General features: G+C 34.1%; 2 protein-coding genes across 6 annotated transcripts in view; both read right to left on the reverse strand.

The window, feature by feature from the left end:
- LOC132111004 (sodium/potassium/calcium exchanger 3-like) overlaps positions 1–5,302 on the reverse strand; it is a 40,834-nt gene extending 35,532 nt beyond the window's left edge. Inside the window, exons 1-2 of the mRNA XM_059518169.1 lie at positions 4,803–5,302; positions 112–204 (exon numbers count right to left, since the gene is read on the reverse strand). Coding sequence (XP_059374152.1) covers positions 112–204; positions 4,803–4,911 — 202 coding nt within the window. The 5' untranslated portion in view covers positions 4,912–5,302. The remainder of the gene's footprint in view (positions 1–111; positions 205–4,802) is intronic.
- A 5,056-nt stretch (positions 5,303–10,358) lies between these two features.
- LOC132111014 (signal-induced proliferation-associated 1-like protein 3) overlaps positions 10,359–25,361 on the reverse strand; it is a 47,597-nt gene continuing 32,594 nt past the window's right edge. For 3 of the 5 annotated variants that reach the window (XM_059518188.1, XM_059518179.1, XM_059518194.1), the window contains 7 exons: positions 23,354–23,483; positions 20,551–20,674; positions 16,984–17,082; positions 16,755–16,839; positions 15,614–15,692; positions 15,303–15,498; positions 10,589–10,726 (listed from right to left, as the gene is read on the reverse strand). In XM_059518188.1, coding sequence (XP_059374171.1) covers positions 15,322–15,498; positions 15,614–15,692; positions 16,755–16,839; positions 16,984–17,082; positions 20,551–20,674; positions 23,354–23,483 — 694 coding nt within the window. In that variant the 3' untranslated portion in view covers positions 10,589–10,726; positions 15,303–15,321. Of the gene's footprint in view, positions 10,727–15,302; positions 15,499–15,613; positions 15,693–16,754; positions 16,840–16,983; positions 17,083–20,550; positions 20,675–23,353; positions 23,484–25,361 lie in introns of all 5 variants that reach the window. The other 2 variants (XR_009424713.1, XM_059518202.1) reach the window with 2 other exon arrangements.

The following is a 25,361-nucleotide window of genomic DNA, read 5'->3' on the forward strand; positions in this document are numbered from 1 at the left end:
TATACATGACCAGGAAAACACTCAATAAATAACACACCATAAAATCTTAAATACAAATTTGAGATTTAACATTTTCTGTAATGCAAACATTATAAAAGGTTTGATGCCCACCTGCTCTGGGAGTGTCGATTGTTTGATTTTCGACACCATACTGCAGGACCCTGCGTCTGGGAAAGTTTGTTTCTGGCCATGAAGACTCGATCTCTGTAATGACATGAGCAATTAATTTATCTGTGCACCAAACAACCAAATGTGTACAAAAGTTTACTTTTGTATCTGCAAAGTATCACTGCAACAGTCAACAATGTTAATGAAAACAAAGTTACGAATCCATCAGGTAAACCAAAAAAGGTATTTGCAAGCAAGTATGCTTGAGTGAAAACATTTGGCACCAGAAAGCACTTCAAGTTCCACTACGTAAGTGTGCGTCCTGACGCACATACTGTACAACCAGAACCATTTTGTTTAGTTTTCTCTTGGCAGCAAGAGAAAACAACAGTGTGGCAAAGCTATGCAGCATCCTGTTCTGTTGTTCAGGGCAGCTGGGTATATACGTATATAATACTGTGAAGATACATCACGTCAAAGACTACACATATATGCATATACAATTTACTTTTTAAACTGAATAATTAATCTGCCATAAATTAGATAAATTATTCAGTTCTGTATTTCATGATAGATGTGACAACATCTGCCTCAGGCAAAAATTTTGTGTTTTGTTTTGTGAGTTGTGTGTGTCCGGATAGTCTACACAGAATGAAAATAAAAAATACTCTTTGAAATCATAATTGCAATGCATTTTTGCTCTCTTTCAAATGCCAAAGAGTTCACTTACAAAAAAACAACAACAACAACTGTTCATGCAGAGTACTTGAGCTGTTTGGCCTCTTTAAATGAACTATTTACTCAAAAATGATAATTTGCTGAAAATGTACTCACCCTGTAGATGAATTTCTTTCTTTATGGGAACAGATTTGAAGAAATGTAGCATTGCATCACTTGCTCACCAATGGATGCTCTGCAGTGAATGGGTGCCGTCGGAATGAGGGTCCAAACAGTTGATAAAAACATCACAATAATCCACAAGCAATCTACACCACTCCAGTCCATCAGTTGTTTTCTTGTGAAGCCAAAAGCTACATGTTTGTATAAAACCAAATCCAACATTAAGACATTTCTAATCTTGGCTTCTGGCTAAAATACGAGTCCTCTATCCACAGTGAAAAAATCTTCTTGTGTGAATCAGAAGAGAAATATGCATGGACCAATCACCGTTTACACGCCAAAACAGCCCAAAACCGTTTTAAACAAATATGTGGGTGGATTTTGATGTGAAAGGACAACAGGGGATGAACTTTTTACTGGAGGTAGCGTTATAATGGATTATACATTTGGCCAGAAGTGGCAGTTTAAAGTTAAAAGATGGATTTTTTCCTTACAAACAACCAGCTTTTCTCTTCTCAAGATGTAAATTGATGGACTGGAGTGGTGTGGATTACTTGTGGATTATTGTAATGTTTTTATCAGCTGTTTGGACTCTCATTCTGACGGCACCCATTCACTGCAGAGCATTCATTGCTGAGCAAGTGGTGTGATGCTACATTTCTCCAAATCTGCTCCCATAAATAACAAACTCATCTACTGGGTGAGACATTTTCAGCAAATTTCATTTTTGCGTCAACTATTCCTTTAACTACTTTATATTATGAGCAACTTGTGGCTTGTCAAAATACAACTTTAAAATATCTTACATAGCACTGCAAACAACATAATAATAAGCACATTAGAAATGGTATAAACTTAAACCACACTCTATTAGTCTGAACTAAGAAATCACAGATTTTTTACATTTACAGTTAAAGAAGTCTTTGAGTTTGGAGTGAGAATAAACAACTGAGTTTTTCATGACATTATCTTAATCAATTGGTTTCACGGATGAAACGTTCGGGCTATAGAACCCGGCAACATTATGAAGAGATGTCCAGTCTGCACTTAGGCAATTATCAAGTCTGCACTTAGACAATTATCATCCAAAAAACATTCAGACCAAGCCTAGGATGACACTCAATGACTGAACTAGACAGAGCAAGCGCTCATCCTCATCTGAATAAAAGGAGGAAGAACCGAAAGCTTGCAAAGACACAATATCTGAATGCTTACAATGTAAGCTGAACTTAAAGATCAAGAACACAGCAAACATGGATTCACGTGTGATTTCTACGTTGAGTCTTGGGGTTTTTTTATTTTATTTTTTTGTTGAAAGAAACCACTGGAACGTTGTTATTATCAGACTGTCTCTCTTGCTCCCTTTATAGGGCATATTTTTTTCAGCTTTCATTTTGTGACGCTATATATGGGTAAAATCAGCTCCTCTGCTGCAGTACCGTCCTCTCTGTCATCACAAAACATAAAATTAAACAACTTATGCCACACACGAAGATCAGTGTCACCACTGCAAGCTGGAACGGTTTGTTGTCCTGGGTCGCTCTGTTGTCAGTAGGTATAAACCTGTGGCTGTTCTTTATTAAAGCAATGTCAAAATAATCAGATTTTTCAAATACACTTGAGTAGAATAACAGTTTTTTTGTTGTTGTTTTTTACCCATCTGTCTATATATCATTAATGTGCCTCATGAAAAAGAGTACTTGCAGACAATATATTATTTAGGAAATAAAATACCACTTAGGTGACATAAAGAGAGACACTTTGATGTTTCTTAACACATTTAAGTACACTTTTAAAAAGTGCATTTTGCAATAATGTCCAATTTAAAGTTTTACTTTAAAGTACATTTAAATCATTATGTTTTAGTTAACTTTTGTCATGCTTTAAAGAAATACACTTATTTTGATGTGTTAACTAACCTGCTAAATTACATATTAAGTGCTGGATTTGAATTGTAGTGTTTTAAATTTAATATATTTTAAATGTGCTAAATTGCGACCATCATTACAAATATATCTATTACATCATTACATTACACTGGAAATGCCAATTAAGTATATTAATTGTTTTTACCATAAAAAGATAGATAAGAAAAATATATTCCTATATGATAGGTAAAAATCGATAGCCTGAATGCAGTGTAAGTCGCTTTGGATAAAAGCATCTACTAAATGCATAAATGTAATTTAATGTAATTTTAAAGAGAATTTAAAAGACAACTGAAATAATTATAAAATTACATATAAAATATTCTTAAGTTCTACTTAAGTGAGTCAAAAAGCATTTGAGCGCTAAAGTTCAGCTAATTGCATTTAATTTACATTTTAACATGCAACATGTGTCCAAAAACATTACATTCAGTTTACACTTTAGTACATTATTTCCATAAGAACTCTTTTTAACAAAAGCTATTATACTTCAATAGACAATATGTAAAAGTTAGGTAGTTTTAATGGTTTTACCTGGAGATATAAGAGCATATTTTACTAATCCTGTCTAAAATGTTTATGTTGTTTATTTTTGCTTAAATGCTTGTGACTGATATTGCTTTGGGCAAGCAAACACACAGCTGGCATGCATTACTGTAGGTTATTGTTGTAGCGCTGACATACAAGTATGATGCATGGTTTTTTCCTAAAACAGTTATGCATGAACCTCGCCCCACAGCCGATTTCATTGGTCAACTAAATAATGCAGTCACCTGTCAAGAAAAGATCATACTAATGGATTAAAAGTTCACACTTTACTGGTTTGAATCATGCGAGTAAGTCAAATGTAAGCCGGTTGACCAGGAAAAAAATAAAATGCGAAAATTATTTTTGTAAATTGCTTGCTTTCCATTGGTTCTTCCAGTTCTCATGTTAACATTGTGCTTGCAAACTCAGCTGCCGCATATAATATGTTTGCAATCCAAGAAGCTCAAGTTCATACACAAAGCTCATTTATTTTTGAGTGTTTCAAGAGATAAATACTTGATAAAGACAACACCTCTAAGGTTCTCAAAACCACAAAAGTATTGATCTACCATTAAAGAAAAGCTTGGTTAAAAAAGGCAAGGGTTGATATGTTTTATATAATGTGCTATATATTTTTAAATATGCTTATTTTTAAGAAGCACTCTAAAACAGGTTTTGGTTCTGATTATACAAATCAATTAATGAATAGTGGGTCAATTTTAATTCCACGCTGACTTGGATATCTGTAAGTTAAAGGTACACTCAATAATTTTCTGCAAACTATTATCAGCCTTTTTTTTTTGCACAAAGGAATGAACAAGATGTTTAAGAAATTTCATTGAAAAGATGTGTACTTACATGACAAAGCCAAAACAGGATATTTTTTTTTTTTTTTTGGACATGGGAGTATGTCACTATATAATGTGCACCAGCCTACTACTAATTAATATAAAAACAATATTGCTATAGGAAGCATAATTGTTGCTTTCAGCCAATTGATTGGTTCAACATAATACATACAGCACCAGTAACAAACTCCAAGTTAATTGGTATGCATAGCTTCTATATAAAGCATGGGCAAACACCTTTAAGTGTTGCTGTGACGCAGGTGTGAAGGGGATTTAACCAGCAGCAGCAAAAAAAGAAAAAAAAAACACTATTTACAAATAATATTTGCTCACATTTTGGCTAAATTATCAGGATATATGTATAAAATACCAACTATTTAAAATTATTTTATTTCCTTTATTTATTTATTTTTAATATGTATGCTCCTAGGGCGCACCAATGCGGAGACGCACAATTCAGATTTCCAAAAAACCAAACTGAAAATGCATGTCACGAGCAGGGGGATGCCGGTGTGACACTAATGAATGTTCTGTCTGTGATCGTCCTGACCTGTCAGCAGCAGGACCTGTGCGAGCCACACGAGCGCGAGAAGCCCGACTCCGCAGCAGCAGAAGCGTCGGAACGGCCGCCGTCTGGCGCTCCGCATCACCGCCTTCATCCCGCTCCGTCTGTTCGGCTCCCGCCTCTGAATCAGAACATGACCGCCGCGGATTCCTCCTGCTGGAAGGCGGGGCTGATAACTACCTTCTTACTGCACTAAACTTTTGAGTTGTCTTGCTTTCCTTCATCACAGTCAACACTGCGCTGCTGCGAACTGTTTAGACGCATCGCTCATCGAACCGCGCGCGAGGACCCGCACGCGCAGGTATCATCTGCTTCAAAGCGCGCAAATGTGCTCATATGCCATTGGTCGTTGTAAATGGTACCCTCTCTCTTTCTGTCTCTCTCTCTCACACACACAGATCACTGAGCTGCCACTTGAGGGCGGCTCTTGCCAATAGTTGTGCTGTGATCGTAGACGACCAAAGTGAAAACACTCTGAGACTGATAGACTGGGACGGAGCGGTAGCTTTTCTCTCTCTCCCCATGGCATGTTTGATCACACTTTTTGTGCTTTAAACTTATGAGCTGATGAGCTGACTAACATACTATACCGAATAGTAAATAAGCTTTCCATTGATGTATTGTTTATTAGAATCGGACAATATTTGACCGAGATACACCTATTTGAAAATCTGGAATCAGGGTGCAAAAAAACAAAAACAAATTCTACATATTAAGAAAATCAGCTTTGAAAGTTGTCCAAATGAAGTTCTTAGCAATGCATATTACTAATAAAAAATTACGTTTTGATATATTTACGGTAAGAAATTGAACATTATCTTTACTCAATATCTTAATGATTTTTGGAATAAAAGAAAAATCTATAATTTTGACCCATTTTATTTTTATTTTTGGCTGTTGCTACAAATATACCCCAGCAACTAAAGACTGCTTTCGTTGTCCGGGGACACATATATATCCTTAAAGATAATTGAAATAGAAAGCAAACAAGGCACAGTTAAGTAACTTTATACCGATATTCACCGCCAGGTGGCGATCTTTACTGTGTTGTATTTGCACTTGCTCTTGACATACTTCAACTCCTCACTGTAGAGTGTATGTGATAATACATTTGAGGTATGCAATGTCATATCTTAATATTTTGGTCAAATATTTGTCATACTATCTGATCATGAAGCCAAGTCAAGACATCCTTCTCCATGCAAAAATACTCATTTACGTGATTCATTTTCCATTACACGGTGAAAAAGACCAGACAACAAACCAACAAACGTGTTTCCTGTTAAAATGGTTGAGTCTTGTTTTGATGTTTTTCTTAGTTTTGAACAGTTCAGTTTAGTTTGAGAACTTTAGAGAAACCATACTGTACACACAACTCTCGTGTTTCCAGAGCGCCCGATAAGCCACGACTTCAGCATGATGTCAGAGACATGTTTATCTTCCATGTTCTGGAAGATATCACACAATACACTCAAGACAAACAAAGACCAAACCCAGAGCATTGTTGTCATCAACAGTCCACACTTAACAAACGTAACACAGAGAATGCCTTTGAATGCACTTAAGTTACTGAACCACCAAGTCAGTCGCAGTTAAATTAATTCCAGCCATTTTTGCTTGTATCTCTGCAAAACCTCTCGACCTGGATGAAGCCTTGTAAAGACAGAGCAATAAAATAAATGGAAATAAAAAACGGAAATGATCAATATTTTGATGTGCATTCTGCACATTTAATTGCTGTAATTTTACTTTAGTTAAATGTAATATTTATGAATATTATTTATACTCATCGACGTTTACTCTCACCCATGCTATATTTCAGATGTGTGCGTGGGAATACTGCCATGTGACAACAAAACTTTAAGTTTAGAGTTGGGTGCAAAACAATCCTCAGACCCTGTTATAAAATACATACAATTTAAGATGAACAGTTAGTATGTGACTACCTTTAAACCGATAAATTGATGATAATAGCGCTCTTCTCTCGCCCATAAGTTCTTCACGGCTAAAGTTGAATATTTCAGTGTTAAGTAATGAGTTCAAAGTACTATAAATGACACATTTCTGACACCAGCTCATACAGAAACAAGTTCAGTTTTTATTGCCAGGATCCCTCAGTTTCACAGATGCATTACATGATCAATCCCTAGTAGTTAAAAGAAACGAGTACAGCTCCAGTGATCACCATACCATTTCTTTGTGTGTTTTGACTGGATGGATTATTCCTGTCGGTCCAGTCATAATTCTTTCCCGATGTCGTAGACCAGTGTGCATAGTGTGCGGATTTGTGTTTTTTTGTTTTATGTAATAATACTTATTTATAAAAGTGCCTGCTAACTACTGATTCTGTTCTGGGGGCTGATCATTTATGGGATTGGTAAGATACAATGCTATTATTGGCAGATTTGGCAATTTAGAACAGTCATTGACATAGTAGTAACTACTGTACTAACAGGGACTAAGCTTAATTTGTAAATCTGTCCTCGGGCATGACATGGCTAGCAACATGACATAAAAAATAGCAACACATCTAAGAATGATCGCTAACAAAGTGGAAAATGCACATTCTTGGGAGTGGTTTGGATTGTCTGTAAGAAGCTTTTAAATGCACAATCTGCAAATGCCACAGTTGTAGTGGAACGACGCAAAATTTGGCCCTGCGACAATCCACTCGTGTTTTTCCGTTCATCTGCATGATTTGCAAAATTTGACTGTGGCTTTGTTCCAGTGAAAGCAGGACGTACTACTTTAAAAGACCTTACAGATGCTTCAGTGCATAATATAAGCATCACTTTTAAAACAAAAGGACCGATATCTTGTAAACAACAGTAAAACTGAACTGTAACATAAAGCATTAGTATATGTCGAAAAGCATTTATGGCTTCATAAAACATCATAGCATAAAAAAGACAGGGATTAGCTTGACATGAACAAACCTGTCCCTTTAAAATACATTTAATCACAGATGTGTTTGAAAGTAATTTAGTCTAAATGCATTCTTTTTTTTTCTTCTTCTTTTTTTTCAGAAAGGTTTTGCTGATGAAGTGGCCCGATCCAATCCATAAATCACAACGAAAGTTATTTTAAACTAGAAAATCACTTGGGTCACCACAGCAGTCAAGAGTTAACATTTCGGTATCGAACACAAGGTAAATTCACAATACAGCATTAACAATAATAATAAAAAAAAACTAATAATGATAAAACTGTTAAGAACATGAAAAGATGGAATGTTACACAAGTTTCCAAGCAGCCACTTCCAGTGTAATTTCAGGAGTTTTCCACCAAGGAAAATGTCTTAACGATTGATATTAATCCAGTAAAACAAAATATGGCCACCTGCTATCATGTCATGCCTTAATATTCTTACAATTTAAAATAACATAAAAAATAAAACATTCATTGGCTCACAAATTTGCATCCCTTCCAGTTCAAATATACATATCTAGCAATAACATCCACATTTTTTTAAGATTAATAAGTTATTACATTTTTATAAATACATACACAGATACAGAAGGTGGCTTGGAAATTGCTCGTTCACAGCCTCCTACGATCTAAAAGACTATGTCGCACACAGATAAACAGGAAGTAGTTCTTTTACATTGCTCTTTAGCTAAGTAAATCCCACAAAATGCATTACCGATTGCATCAGTGTACTTCCTGTCTGCTTGCATTCTTCAAACTCAACACGTTCTCCACTAATGGCAACAACTAATCAGCAAACATCAGAGGGAAGGAACACTTACTTTGTCTCTACAGAGGAATAAAGATATAGATTTCATCATAATACATCAGAATCTGCTGGTACCAGGTTATCACAGTGACTCTAAAATAAAAACATTTGAAGGGGAGAGGACATGTATGATGTAGAGTAACGCTGAAGGATGGATATTTAACATTTCATTTCCCTTTGCGGTGGTACTCAAGTCCGGCATGTTTGGTGTGTGTGTGTGTGTGTGTGTGTGCAGGCAAGAGTCCAGTCATTTTGCTCTTCTTCTCGTCACATTATCAGTGCACCTTTAGGTGAGGTAAAGAGTGATATTTGGGTGCACATATGAAAATAAAAGAGTTTTATAAATATGTGCTGTCACACAGTTTAACATAAAGCACTCGGAAATTTGTGTGAGAACAAAGTAGAACTGGTCTGGTTTGTCTCTTTAATCGTTGTGAGAACACTTGAATCAAATTGACTGCAGTCTTTATAAATAGAAATGCTCTATTTTAAGTCATTCTTTCCTTAGTAACTTAACACTAAGAACTAGTTTCTTCGCAAATCAAGAGCTGTTCAGATTCAGTGGGATCAGGCATAAGGCTTCATATAAAAAAAAACAAATCACGGCATACACTTTGTCCCATTACTTATTTCCGACTGGACAGTTCTTCGACTATGAAAAGGCTAATCTGAAAAGTGTAATAATCATAAAATATACAAAACAAGTCCAGTGAATTATTCCAGTGCATTTAAAGCAGGAATTCATTTTAAACTAAAATTTTCAGTGCTAAAACAAGAAACATCCAATTACCGCAGAAAGTAATTTTGCATGGTCTCGCATTCTGTACACTTGTGAAAAAGACGTACACTTTTATAAAGTATTATTACAGAAATTATACCCTTAAAACGAATAAACGTAAGTGTTAATGTTAATTAAATTATTAATTGCAATTAAATGAAAAGTTTATAATTATTATAGTTTAAATTTATATTATAATTCATGCAATTGCAATTCATTTATAAAAAAAGACAAACAGCAGTGACTTTTTGACCCACTTAAGTAGGATTTCTAACTTAATTCTATTGTCTTTGTTAGTACTGATGATATGTACCGACAAGCATTTATGATAAACTAAAATATTATGTAATTCCTAATGAAACTTATATATTTTTTAAATTACGCATCTGTAATTTAGGGCTTTTAATATTTATTTACTTTAAATGTAATACTGAATAACACACGATGGTTAAAATTATAATCAAGTGCTTTGCATGTGCTTTAGTATATTAAAAAACACATCAAAATAAGCGTACTTCTTTAAAGTACGATGAAAATGATTTAAACTGATTTAAAATGTACTTTAAATGAAACCTTAAATTGACATTATTATAACTTTTTAAAAGTGTACTTAAGTGTATTAAGAAATATAGTCGTGAACGTGTCTCTTACAGTACCTTTTTATTTCATTAATGTTATATTATCTGCAATTCAAGTTTTTTAAAAATGTACTTTTAAGATTTGAAGTACACTACAAGTGCACATTCAATACAATCAAGTGCACTTCTTTTTCACAAGGGTAGTCACAAACAAAACAAAAACTAGTTTACCAAAATGCACAAATTGTATGATTTTGCTTGTGGTGTTGTAACGTTAGCATATTCACTCTGGAGATGAGCAAGAAGCTTTTAACCAACTGCCAGCAGAGAAAACGGGCTCTGTCTATTTCTGATACTGTGATGTTTAATACAGGGTTACAATTACACTGACATGTTTATAATTTTCCTCTAATATATACACTGAAGTACATGAAGCCACCTATTTAAATCTAGCCCTGAAAACCTTTTAGGGTGCAACCGAGATGACTCTAATAGTAAGATTTATTTGGGTAAGAATGTACTTAGCTGATCAGTTTGTTTTCGTGCATTTTTCTAGTAAGGCTCATCAATGTTCTTGTCACTTAAGATACATTTTTAGGGATTTGCTAACATTTTCATTGGCCTTTTCATGCGTCTTCTGATCTTTCTTGCTGCCATGGTTTGGCCTTCGATGCTAACAGGGTTTGTTGACGTTGCAGAGCAGTTCGGTGACTTTAATGAGCCGTGACACGGTGCTCTGGGACTCTTCCTGCAAGCGCTGGTTGTTCTGCCTGAGACTTTGCACCTCTGCTTGCAGCATTGCCTTGTCCTCTTTCTCCTGTGGGAGGCATGCAAACATAATCACTTTCAGGTCTGAGCGTTCTCACGCTGTATCGGCAGGACACATCCACGCCACATGAGGGGATGCTACGTCTGAATATATCGATGGAATGACACACAGATGAAGACGATGGCTGAAGCTGGGGAAAGGATGGCTTGCTTGATTTGCACACACCACAAAATATGCCACACTATTACATGCAATGCAAACATTGATCCTTAGATGAACAAAAAAACTGATTATTACGCTGAGGCCCTGATTTACTAGAGGTTTGCATGTGTAAACAGTGTCATGAAGTCTCTTCTGTTCAACAAAGCTGCATTTATTTGATCAAAAATGCAGAAAAATAACTTTTCTGTGTTAATATAGTAAAATGCAATTTATAGCTGAATTGTCAGCATCAATACTCCAGTCTTCAGGGTCACATGATCTTCAGAAATCATGCTCAATAAACATTTTTGATTATTATCAATGTTGAAAACTTTTTGCTGCTTAATATCTTTAAAGAAAAACATGATAATGTTTTTAGAAATAGAAAGTGCAAAAGCATTTACTTGAATGTCTTCACTTTTGATCAATTTAATGCATGATTGCTGAATAAAAGTAATAATCTCTCTCTCTCTCTCTCTCTCTCTCTCTATATATATATATATATATATATAATTCTTACTGACCCCAAACGTTTTTATATATTTGATTGGCACTTCACCAATGGCAATGTATTAAAAAGCAAAAAAATGTATTTTTATTAATTAATTTGGCAGTTTAAATTTCCATTCTTTGTGTGGAAAAAGTTAGTACACCCCTACATTTATTAAGTGCCTTAAACTACAAAAAAATAATAACATAAAATTAGTAGTAAAAAAAAACCCCTAAACAGGAGCCACACTTTATATGAGCCTCATCATACTGCTCTGGTTTGTTCATAAATCCTAGAAAAAAATCGAAATGTCTTTACAACTTTTGATCAATTGAATAAATTCTTAATAATAAAGGTAATCATTAAGTAATCATAAAAAAGTTTGGTGATGGTCTGACGGAAAATTCTTCAAATGTCGACAGGTTTTTCTGTCAAATGGATGCAAGACTAGCTACAAAACAGGGGTGTGCTTATTTTTCCACAAAATACATTTTGAATGAATTTCTGTATATTTTAGATTGAAGAAGCAAATTAGTAGCTTTTATTATCCCTCAGTAAATCAGGACCTGCATGCAAATTAGTTCTTGATTTCAGCAAAAAAATAAAAACAAAGCCCAAAGTGGCATCAGACATACTGCATCAGTCACATGAAGCATTCATTAAGCTCTGGACATTCTTTAAAAGAAAAACACATGCATTTTATTCATAGTATTCATGCATGCTGAATGATTTTAACGCCTAAAAACACTGAAAGAGCAATGTTGCCTCTAAACATGGCAGCAATTGACAGTAGACTGTTATCTGAGCATGTATTATAATGTTCATAAGGCCACACTTTTCTCTCAAGGTGACTGAAGTCTTCAGTAGACTATGATTTACCTAGATGAGTGTGCTGGAAACCTGTGGGACATTATGCAGTCAACCATGCTCACCCTCGCTTTCCCTTCCTGACCTTATGTGGATAATGGGATCAAACAAAGGAGAACTGAGACCCTGGATCAGCTATAATATTCATCCTGACTCAGAGACCTTAAAGCAATAATATGATACAAGTGTACATGCACTTCAGTCATACAGATGTAGGGTAATGTTAATGGTCTGCAGTAATTCTATCGTGTGTGTGTGTGTGTGTGTGTGTGTGTCTGTGTGTGTGTGTGTGTGTGTCTGTGTGTGTGTGTGTGTCTGTGTGTGTGTGTCTGTGTGTGTGTGTATCTGTGTGTGTGTGTGTGTGTCTGTGTGTGTGTGTGTGTCTGTGTGTGTGTGTCTGTGTGTGTGTGTGTGTGTGTGTCTGTGTGTGTGTGTGTGTGTGTGTGTGTGTCTGTGTGTGTGTGTGTGTGTGTGTCTGTGTGTGTGTGTGTGTGTGTCTGTGTGTGTGTGTGTGTGTGTCTGTGTGTGTGTGTCTGTGTGTCTGTGTGTGTGTGTGTGTGTGTGTGTGTGTGTGTCTGTGTGTGTGTGTGTGTGTGTGTCTGTGTGTGTGTGTGTGTGTGTGTCTGTGTGTGTGTGTGTGTGTGTCTGTGTGTGTGTCTGTGTGTGTGTGTGTGTGTGTGTGTGTGTGTCTGTGTGTGTGTCTGTGTGTGTGTGTGTGTGTGTGTGTGTCTGTGTGTGTGTGTGTGTGTGTGTGTGTGTGTGTGTGTGTGTGTGTGTGTCTGTGTGTGTGTGTGTGTGTGTGTGTCTGTGTGTGTGTGTGTGTGTCTGTGTGTGTGTGTGTGTGTGTGTCTGTGTGTGTGTGTGTGTGTGTCTGTGTGTGTGTGTGTGTGTCTGTGTGTGTGTGTTTGTGTGTGTCTGTGTGTGTGTGTCTGTGTGTGTGTGTCTGTGTGTGTGTGTGTGTGTGTCTGTGTGTGTGTGTGTGTGTCTGTGTGTGTGTGTGTGTGTGTGTGTGTGTGTGTCTGTCTGTGTGTGTGTGTGTGTGTGTGTGTCTGTGTGTGTGTGTGTGTGTGTGTGTGTGTGTGTGTCTGTGTGTGTGTGTGTCTGTGTGTCTGTGTGTGTGTGTCTGTGTGTGTGTGTGTGTGTGTGTGTGTGTCTGTGTGTGTGTGTGTGTGTGTGTGTGTGTGAGTGTGTGTGTGTGTGTGTGTGTGTGTGAGTGTGTGTGTGTCTGTGTGTGTGTGTGTCTGTGTGTCTGTGTGTGTGTGTCTGTGTGTGTGTGTGTGTGTGTGTGTCTGTGTGTGTGTGTGTGTGTGTGTGTGTGTGAGTGTGTGTGTGTACTATGACACACCTACTCTGTGTGCTTTTAGCAGCCAATCAAAATTAACCTCAAATCTCTCCATTTCCTAACATCCATTGTAGCAAATGAGCAATAACAACAAAACTAAAACACTCAAAAGAAATTTAGCTCCCATAAGCAGGAAAATCATTTTGAAAAGTGTGAAATGTTCTTTGTGTCAGAGTGATTCATCATTTAAAGGAACATTCCCAGGTCCAACACAAGTTAGGCTTTATGGCAAAATTAAAGTGTCAAAAATGACAAAAATGCTGTCTTGTTTAAAATCCATTAATAGTAATATTAACTCAATAGAATTGAATAGATAATGCTCTAGTTTAAATAAATTCAGGGTCTTTTTATTTATTCTAGTTTGAATAAATTCTATTTTGCCTATTTTGTGTTGCTGTTAAATAATAGAAAATAGTGAGAATAAAAAAAACCTTTCACCCTTAAGGGCTGATAAGATTATGTTTTCCATTGCCATCAGGTCACACTTTGTTTTAAGGTGTCTTTGTTACAGTGTAATTATATATTTAAGTACTGAGCAATATTAATCAACAAGACGGGTATAGGGTTAGGATTAGGGTTTGATTTGAGGTTAGTTGCATGTAATTATACATAATTTACAGTGATTACTACAGTAAGTACATGAAATGTGTAACAATGACACTAAAATAAAGTGTTATAATTATTTTTTTAGTAGTTTGTTAGTACAACATATTCTAACTTAACATTGTGTTTTAAAACTGCTTTTCCAAACCAAGAAATTGAAGGTCGAGTCATTAATCTAAACGAACAAATCCCTGTTAATGAAGACACTTTACAATGAGGTCCCATTAGTTAATGTTAGTTAATGCAATAACTAACTAACTTCACCTCCTTCACATCCTTCAAGGAATAGTTCACTTTCAAATGAAAATGAGCTGGAAATGTGCTCACCCTCAGGTCATCCAAGATGAAGATGAGTTTGTTTCTTCATCAGATTTGGAGAAATGTAGCATTGCATCAGTGTCTCATCAACTGATGCTCTGCAGTGAATGGGTGCCGTCAGAATGAGTGTCCAAACAGCTGATAAAAACATCATAATAATCCACACCCCTCCAGTCCATCAATTAAAATGAATCGATTTGATTAAAATCCATCATTAAAATGTTTTTAACTTCAAACCATCGCTTCCAGCTATAATATGAGTCCATAATCGATAATAAAACTTCCTCCAGTGAACGTCCTCCACACATCTTTGTTTAGAGCTTGTACATGGTGCTTGATCTGCGCAGATTTCTCTCCTGATTCAGAACAGACGGCTGTTCCTTGAAGAAAGCAATTATATGTATAGAGAACTAGTGTTTTAGCCAGAAGCAACTGTTTAAAATGTTAAAATGTCTTAAGGATGGATTTCATTTTACAAACATGGAACTTTTCTCTTCTCAAGACGTTAACTGATGGACCGGAGTGCTGTGGATTACTGTGATGTTTTTATCAGCTGTTTGGACTCTCATTCTGACGGCACCCATTCACTTCATTGATGAGCAAGTGATGCAATGCTGCATTTCTCCAAATCTGATGAGGAAACAAACTTTTCAGCAAATGTTTATTTTTGGGTGAACTATTTCTTTCAGCTATACTTTTCCATCATTTTGTTGTAAATCAAGTGAGAAATGTCAAAACATGTTGTTGTTGGTTTTTTTTTGTTACTCATTAAAATCTGAGTAAAAATCTCATGCTCTACTTGCCTTAACTGCCATTGGTGGGTTAGTGTTGAGAGTGAGCATGGCTTGTCCCTCCAGCAATCTTCTCACCTCCTCTGTTCACCCTGCTCAATGACAAGACAGGTTTCTTTTGCTTGTCCCGCCCTACCTCTACAGTCCCTCTGTGTGATTGGCTCTGTGAAGTAGCAGTGGCTCTTTGAAGTAGCGAAGAGGGCAAGGACTGGACAGGGCAGATATACAGACAAGGATGGGTGGATGTATTGAATGTTACAGTGTGGGAAGAGTGCTGCGACAGAGAGAGCTGTGATGTGACAAACCCACAGAGGACAAAGTACCTTTTGGAGGTCGTCCTGCAGGTGCTTCAGCATGGCTTCTAGCTGGGACACTTTCTCCTCAAGGTGACCAGGCGAGTCACTGCGAACGCAGGGAGAGAAAGAAAAACACCAAAAAACACAATGATGACGTTTTTTAACGTTTTTGAAAGAAGTAAAAAATACAGTAATACTGTGAAATATAATTGCAATTTAAAATAGCTGGTTTTCTATCTGAATATCTGTTCAAATGTAATTTATTCCTGTGATCAAAGCTGCATTTTCAGCATCATTACTCCAGTGTCACGTGATCTTCAGAAATATTTTGTAGGGCTGTCACAAATTATTATTTTGGTAAGCGAGTAATCTGTCGATTATTTTGAAAAAAAAAAAATTTGATTAATCAGTTTATTTAATTTTTTGGTGGTAATAGACCTAAGCCAAAGAATCAAGAATTTAAAATTACTTAAAATATACATATAATATCAATGAGGCAATACTATTTTGTTCCAATAAAGTAACAAAGAATTTAATAGAACAACACTGTTAAAATGAATAATATACATTATAACAATTATCTTATGAACAGAATGTATTTTAACAAATGTCTCCAGGGGGCGTCAATGGACTGGTGATCAAGTCCTTGTTTATTACTGGCCAAACTATCTTCAATTCAATTCAAGTTTATTTGTATAGTGCTTTTTACGATACAAATCATTGCATTTTCAGAAAAAGTAATACAAGAAGTATGTTTTGTATGTAATTCAAATGTTTAATCTTCAATAACTGGCCACTTTGTTATGATAGAAAAAGCTACAGCCATTGTAATTTCTTTGAACAACAAAGTGGACTTCAAAACATGCAAACTTATTTTAAAATTGTGAAATTGTGAAATAGTATTGTATAATTTGAATATATGGTAAAATGTAATGTATTTCTGTGATGCGCAGCTGTATTTTCAGCATCATTCCTCCAGTCTTCAGTGTCACATGATCTTCAGAAATCATGAAAATATGCTGATTTACTGCTCAATGTGTTAATTCCTTTTAATAAATAATAATAAATAAATGTTACTGTCCCCAAACTTCTGAGGTGTTCTTAAAAGCTGTCAGATTTAGTACTGTGTAATCCAATGTCGAAGAGTTCATGGCACAGTCATCCTCACCTGTCCTTGACGTCTTTAAACCTGGTGTCTGTCTGACCTGGCTGGTTTTCTGGGGATGCTTGTGATCCATCTCCCGACTTACGGTCTGAAACCCAGCAGGAAATTACATCATTAATATTCCATCTTGTGACAGAAAAGTAACCAAAGCAGCATTCTTACTGAACAGACTCCAGCTCACACTTTCAGATGTTCAGACACATTTCTTCCACTGAAAATTGCCATTTCTCACCTTCTCGAGACAAAGCCTCCAGAATGTTCCGACAGGCGTTGGCCAGATCAGAAATCGACTGCCACTCTTCCTCAGACGAATCTGTGGTCTCTGAGAGAACTGAAATCAACAAAACTATATTGTAAAATGGCTTTGTGGAGAGTATTTAGCATTTATTATTAGAAATACAACTATTTGAAAATCTGGAATCTGAGGGTGCAAAAAAAAAAAAATCTAAATATTGAGAAAATCGCCTTTAAAGTTGTCAAAATTAAGTTCTTAGCAATACATATTAATGTATGTTTTAATATATTTACAGTAGGAATTTATTTTATTTACTTTACTTAATATCCTAATATTTTATGGCAGAAAAAAATAAAATCAATAATTTTGACCCATAAAATGTATTTTGGGCAATTGCTACAAATAAACCGCAGCTTCTATTTATGTTTTTTTTTTGTTTTTTGTGCTGACAGCCACATTTGCAACTGTTTGGAGCTTAGTGGAGTTCTCTCTTCATCTCTTAAGACTGAAATTATTGTTCTATGCTTCAACAAATACATTTTGGATGTTTTTGGATAACAAGATTTGTTTATGGTTTATGACCTTCTCTGTTCTCCATTACGTTCAGTCCCAATGCACTTTTTTAGTCATCCTGGGGGTCTCTGGTTACAAATTGGACCAATCACAGCTATTGCTGTCTGTGTAGATGCAACATGAGTTACGCTGGAGAGACGTATGGCACAGGATACACTTCAACCACTGCAACTATGCAGAGCTTACGGCATGAATCGGGCACAGAAATATAAATAAGCCTTTAGTCTGTTTTTAAATCTGAATATAGCATTTAAAATCATTCTATAAATTAATAACACTTTTTACAGTTCATGTGTTCATCTAAGTGAAAGGCATGGTGAAGGATGTATGATGCCTTATTAGGAAAATACAGTTTAAAAGAATGAAATGTAATGTTTTCCGACACCTTATGGCATGTTAATTACAGTTAAATACATTATGCATTATAGTTTACATTTATATTTAATGTGATAAACTGAAATTTTGAGTGATTTTTGACCCACTAAGAATGACTTACATCTTACATCTTTATATGTAATTTCATAATTATTTCTATTGTCTTTGAACTATGATTAAAGTACTGGTGAATGTACTGACAAGCATTTAGGATAAACTAAAATACAGTCATGGCCAAAAATATTGGCACCCTTGGTAAATATGAACAAAGAAGGCTGTGAAAATTCATCTGCATTGTTAATCCTTTTGATTTTTTTTTTAATTCACAAAAATATATCCTTCCATTGGATAATAATAATTTAAATAATAATAATTTATATGTGAAAATAACATTTTAACTGCAGTTAGGCTTCGGAATCATTTTGCCAATAACTTCTAACTCTGCCCCGAACTGCAAAATTTGAGAGGTGGTTTCTACTGACAGTCTGTGTTTGTTGAGTATTTACACACATGCACACCCATATGCATTTTAAAGAAGGGCCTGGAAGATGTAACCGCTGAACAATCGAGGGGCAGAAGAACAGGGCAGAGGCACATAACAGATGGCCCAGAGACAGAGTCTTGATTTGAGGCTGTTTAATACCCTTATCCCAAACAGCCCCAGCCTAGCCCCCATCTGTCTAAGCTTTACACTCATTTGAAAATGTCAGTGCCATTCAGGCCTTGATTCGTATCTTTAAAGGCTTGCTAAATTTGCTTATGGAGCGGAGGCTTGTCGTAGATCAGCTTATTTTTAAACAGGCAGCATTTTCTGTAACAAAAGCTTAGAAACAAAAGAGACTGAAAGCAGGAGTAAGGGAAAATGAAACCTCCCAGGGGAAGAGGAGGAACAGAGCCTCCCTGTAGCTAAAGACAAACGAATACAAAAGAAGGTGAGGTGATGAACAGGGCAATATACTAACACAGAAAGTTAGTATTAAATTGATTATATCATATATATATATATATATATATATATATATATATATAATTTAATTGCTAACTACTGAATTATCAATAGTAAATGTACCGTTGGATTTTGCCAAATTGGATTTAGTGTCACCAATAACTTTTTATTTTATTTTTATCGGCATTTAGCTTGAGAAAGTTGCACGGAAACCAGGCTTTGATTTAATCTTATCAGTCAAAAAGGGAAAAAGAAAGAAGAGTAGAGGCTTGGAGGACAAATAGATCTGGATGTTATCTATTAATACCAAATTTCTTAAACATATGACCAGATGATAATAAATAAAAGAGGGCCCAAGACAGAGCTTTGAGGAATGCCAGTAGTAACGGATAAAGAATATGACCTAAAATTTATCTTTCTCTCCCTGAAATGGACGTAAAATATTCAAGGCATGTTTTCTACATTTGTTTTTAGTTAAAACAAGTAAGAATGATTTCATGATTTTGTTTTGTGGGCATACTAGAACAGGTTGTCATACTAGGTTGCTCAATAAACACATTATTTTTCATATATTTTACATTATTACAACACCTCTCTCCCCATGGCATGAACGGCTCAAATAGTTCCTGCATCAAATGAAAGCCCGCCTTCTGACACACGAAATGTGCTGTGATTGGTTAGCTGGGTCACTGTGTGTTGTGATTGGCAGCAGTGGTTGGGAAATGTCATGCCCCTTCCCATAGCCACCTGCGAGCTTCAGTCTAAACATTGTCAAAATCAAATCAATTTGAGCGTGAATTACACCCAGATGATTGTAACCACCCTAAGTTCGTCTGTCTTGGGAAAGCTAGTGTGTCTCCGAACCAGGTCTTGTTCCATTCGTTGATATTGGTGATATCCCAAATCCCGGAAAATATGCATTGTAGTCCAAATAAGTCATTCGTTGTAGTGTTTGAAAAGTGATATCTGTTTTTTTATGCTCAAACAGCAACATTACAGAATAACTAAAATTGAAATTGTGAAAAAGCATAATAGGACCCCTTTAAATAAATCATTAAAGTAATCATCAAACCAATATAACACTACAGTACACAGTAATACATGTTGTAGCATTATTTACCCCTTCATTCTTTCTTTGATATTTTAAGTGAATGATAACAGTTGACAAATAAATCATTTGTGTATAATTATTTTGGAGCCGTACATCAGGTCTTAAAGGTACAACAGCCTATAAATACCTTCTGCTGTCATGAATGCTAATAAAACAACAAAAGACAGCTTTGACAAATATTAATCTATATTAAGTTTATACAGTGAACACTATGTACTGTTATTTTATACATAATTATTACATTTCTGTACCTTTACAAATACTACTTTTGGACCTTTGCAAAGTTACAATTAAATATTATATATATATATATATATATATATATATATATATATATATATATATATATATATATAAATAAAAGAAGCTGAAATAAAGCTTTAGATGTTTTGAAGCCACACAGTCACTGTGGAAGCACTTGTGAAGGATTATTTAATAACCCACTGCAAATAATGGCCTGCTGTAGCAACAGTGGTCTGAACCTATAGCATTAACTATATCAGTCATTTAAAAATAATACATTTACCCTGTTTTTGCGGTAACATTAAGAATCACTTACTCTTGGTGATGGAGTTATGGATGCTCAGGGCTCTGGAGTTTCTTTCTGCACTTTCCATGCAGGAGGACCTCATGGTCACATCACTGACGGACGGCGTCTCCTCAGGCTCCAGATCACACACAGACTAGAGAGAGGACCAATGAAACCATCAATGAGTAGAAGCAGCAAGAAGACCACTAGATCATGATAAATCTATTAGGCAATATAGTTATTTTGCTTGTAATTAACCCTCAAATGTATTGTACTGTCATATATGTATGCAGCAATTATGCATAAAGTGTAATTAGAGAATTAAATGCTACAAATTAAATGTTCTTTATATCATTAATTCCTTCATTTACATCTGTATGTACATATGTAGGCCTATGTATGTGAATTTTATTTGATTAATTAATAAGTCCGGTATCATTAAAAAATGCTTAACGCGGAGTTCAAAACAAGACTCAAGACGACCATGCCAAAACGGCATCAATCAATCAATCAATCAATCAATCAATCAATCAATCAATCAATCAATCAATCAATCAATCAATCAATCAGTCAGTCAATCCGTCAATCAGCCAATCAATCAATCAATCAGTCAATCAATCAGTCAATCAGTCAATCAATCAATCAATCAATCAATCAATCAATCAATCAATCAATCAATCAATCAATCAAATGTTTCCTGCATTTTCTTGTTTGATTTAATCAAAGAATTTCTCTTTTATCTTGAGTATTATCCATTCATTAATTCATTTGAATTTTATTTTATGAATGCAAGCCAAAAAAGTTCAAATAATATATTATGATTGTTAAGTTTGGTATTAAAAAAAAGTATTACAAACAAAAACTCAGATCAATCAATCAATCAATCAATCAATCAGTCTGTCAGAAAAATAAATAAATAAATATTCCTCTATTTTCTCATTACATTCATTATACTTTCTCTTTTGTCCCAGTAATAAAACACACTTTATTTATTGTTTTTATTTGATGGATACAACCAAAAAGCAATAAATAAATATGCATAATTAATGATAAATCATAATTAAAAGAAAGCTTAAAAAAAGACTCAAAACAATCGAACAAATAAATAAGTAAATATTTCCTGCATGTTCTTATCATACTTTATCTTTTGCCCCACTGAGTACATTTATTTATTTATTTGTTTGTACGTTCATTCATTTGAATTTGATTTGATGGATGCAAACCAAAATTATATTTATTCATTTAATTTATACATGATTTCTGATAAATTTGGTATCATCAAAAGCTGAGTTAAAAACAAAAGACTCATCACAGCATTCAACTAACTAACTAATAAATAAATCAACAAATAATTATTACTCAATGCGCTCATTGGGACAAAGTATGACGAATATGAGTAGATAAAATGCAGGAAATAGAGGGAGTGAGAGAAAGTGATTTTATGAGGAGAAGAAGGGAAAGGATGAAGTGGGAGGAACAGAAGGGAAGGAAAGAGAGAGAGAGAGAGAGAGAGAGAGAGAGAGAGAGAGGGGGAGAGAGTGGGAGACAGATCTGAGAGGTTAAAACCCTTCTGAAAACACAGCAATCACTTTCCAAATACAGAGAGTTACACAAGCGGATCCATCGGATGCCCTCTGTGTGGGAGACACACACTGAACATCATGATAATGATGTAATGATTCACTTGTTTCTTGGCAATCCTGCCGATGCATATGCATCAATTCTGGAACATGGATTTTTGATTCATGAATCATTTGGTTTTTGTTAAAAATAAATTTAAAATGATAAAAGACTAATCATGATTATGTATATTATCATTCAAAAAAATAAATAATATTTTTCAAGTTAAATGCAGTGTTCTCATGGTCATATATATAAATTTAAATAAATAAAATAAATAAATAAAAAATAAATTAATGCATTTAGCAGACGCTTTTATCCAAAGTGACTTACAGTGCATTCAGGCTATTAATTTTTACGTATCATGTGTTCCCGGGGAATCGAACCCCCAACTTTGCGCTTGATAAGGCAGTGCTTTTTTTTCAGACTGAGAAATCGCAAGGAAATAAAAAATAAATAAAAATGGTGCGCTTTAAAATATTTTATTATATAAATTTGCATTTTAATATTTTCTGTTTCAATTTTAATTTTAGTTAAATCTTATGTAAATTGACAGTGTTTTTTTTCTTAAATATTTATACATTTTGTACTATAAGTATATAGTTTTTATAATTTTTTATTTTAGTTTATTCTTTTTTTCACTTTTAGTTATTTTAGTACTCATTAAATGAAATGAAATGAGAAATGCTGATTTTTTTTTTTACGTTTTTTTAAATATTAGATTTTTATTTCAGTTAATTATTATTATTATTTTTGGTTAACTATAATTACCCTGGTTTAAAAATGACCTTCATATGATTTTAAGCATTTTAAGTTTTTTTTTTTAAATGAATATGAAATAATTTCTCAATATTTTATTATAGTCATTTTATTTGCATGTTTTTGTTTTTCCAGCTCAAAAATATTTTATTGATGCAAAAACCATCTGAAGTAGTTTGTCTTTTTCTTACCTAAGACACATTAAGATAAGCATTTACATAACCAATCAATGCACTTAAAAAAATTCACTCAACTCAAATTGAATCTCATTGTGAATACCATCAAAAAATAATTATTCTGAATTTGAAAACATCTAAAACCTTTTGTTTGTATCAATAAAGTAATGTGCCTGTGTGAAAGAAGAGGTTAACAATCAGTTAATTCAATACGCTCTCCCATCGACTATAAAACAATATAGTCTCATAATGAAAAGAAAAAAGTGTGAATGACATACCTGTTCCTCTTGCTCCAGAGGCACTTTGGGTTTGACTGCCAGTATGAGGTCAGGGGTCTCGCCCCAAAGCTCTGAAGGGTTTTCATAGATGTGCCTGTTTGCTTTCTGCCCCACGTTATCATACACATGCCTGACAGACAAACACATTCACAGAGGAGAAACATTAGTTAAACAGAATAAATAAATGATAGAATTGAATAAATATTATTTTACAGCATCCAAAATACTACTTTACTTTCGAATTAAATAAAATATTTGTGTTGTCTATTGTGCTTATAATATGAAAGCTTTCATTAAAGCGGTCGTGCATAATCTTGGTTACCATAGAAGTACACTTTATCATACTTTAATATGAGTATTTATTATGGAAATAATATATTTGAAGAGAATAAACTTAGACCGTAGATGTTAATTGTAATTTAAATGTATGTCTATTGTCGTTTTGAAATATGGTTAAAATATTGCTGAAAGTACTGACAAGCATTTATAATAAATTAAAATATACTTTAATATCAATTCTGTTGAAACTAGTGTCATGCTTTTATTTGTAATTACACATTTAAAATAATGAAGTTGTGATTTATTACATCTAAACATACTAACTTTATAGTGTAATATTGAAAACACCAAAGTTTTAAATATAATCAAGTTCTTTACAGGTGTTTTAGTATTTTAGTCGACACGTCAAATGTAGTTATTTAAAGCACAACAAAAGATTATTAAAACAACAGATTTACAATGTATTTTAACCAAACTTTGATGTAAAGTGCATTTTTTAAAGTTAAGAAAAAGTCATAGTTTGTTATTGTTGTTAACTAACACTAAAATAATGAAATTATTAAATAAGGGTTAGTAAATATTAGATGAAAACAAAGTTATCTTGAAAAATTTAGTAGATTTAGTAATTTAATTTTAGAAAAATATTAGCTTTAATAATTTTAGTGTAAAAAATAAATAAATGTTGCCTTGGCACCTAACTGGAATAAAATAAGTTGAAATACTAAAATTAATAAAAAAAAGTTTATAAAAATAAATTAAAGACAAATATATTACATAAAATAAAATAAAAATGACATTGAAAGCGACAATGCTTTTTTTTTTTTTCTTGTTTTCACCTTATCTTAATTTTCACGTTATCTCAACATAACCAGAGTTGTTTTCTCGTTATAACGACTTCATTTTTTATCATTATCTCGACATAACCAGAGTTGTTTTGTAGTTGTAACGACTTAATTTTCTCGTTATCTCGACATAACCAGAGTTGTTTTCTCGTTATAACGACTTAATTTTTTATCATTATCTCGACATAACCAGAGTTGTTTTGTAGTTGTAACGACTTAATTTTCTCGTTATCTCGACATAACCAGAGTTGTTTTCTTGTTATAACGACTTAATTTTCTCGTTATCTCGACATAACCAGAGTTGTTTTCTCGTTATAACAACTTAATTTTCTCGTTATCTCAACATAACCAGAGTTTATTTCTCGTTATAATGACTTAATTTTCTTGTTATCTCGACATAACCAGTTTATTTCTCATTATAATGACTTATTTTCTCGTTATAACGACTTAATTTTCTCGTTATCTCGACATAACCAGAGTTGTTTTCTCGTTATAACGACTTAATTTTCTCGTTATCTCGACATAACCAGAGTTGTTTTCTCGTTATAATGACTTAATTTTCTTGTTATCTCGACATAACCAGTTTATTTCTCATTATGACTTATTTTCTCGTTATAACGACTTAATTTTCTCGTTATCTCGACATAACCAGAGTTGTTTTCTCGTTATAACGACTTAATTTTTTATCATTATCTCGACATAACCAGAGTTGTTTTCTCGTTATAACGACTTAATTTTTTATCATTATCTCGACATAACCAGAGTTGTTTTGTAGTTGTAACGACTTAATTTTCTCATTATCTCGACATAACCAGAGTTGTTTTCTCGTTATAACGACTTAATTTTCTCGTTATCTCAACATAACCAGAGTTTATTTCTCGTTATAA

This window comes from Carassius carassius, chromosome 2 (assembly GCF_963082965.1).
Source record: "Carassius carassius chromosome 2, fCarCar2.1, whole genome shotgun sequence".
Taxonomy (NCBI): Eukaryota; Metazoa; Chordata; class Actinopteri; order Cypriniformes; family Cyprinidae; genus Carassius; species Carassius carassius.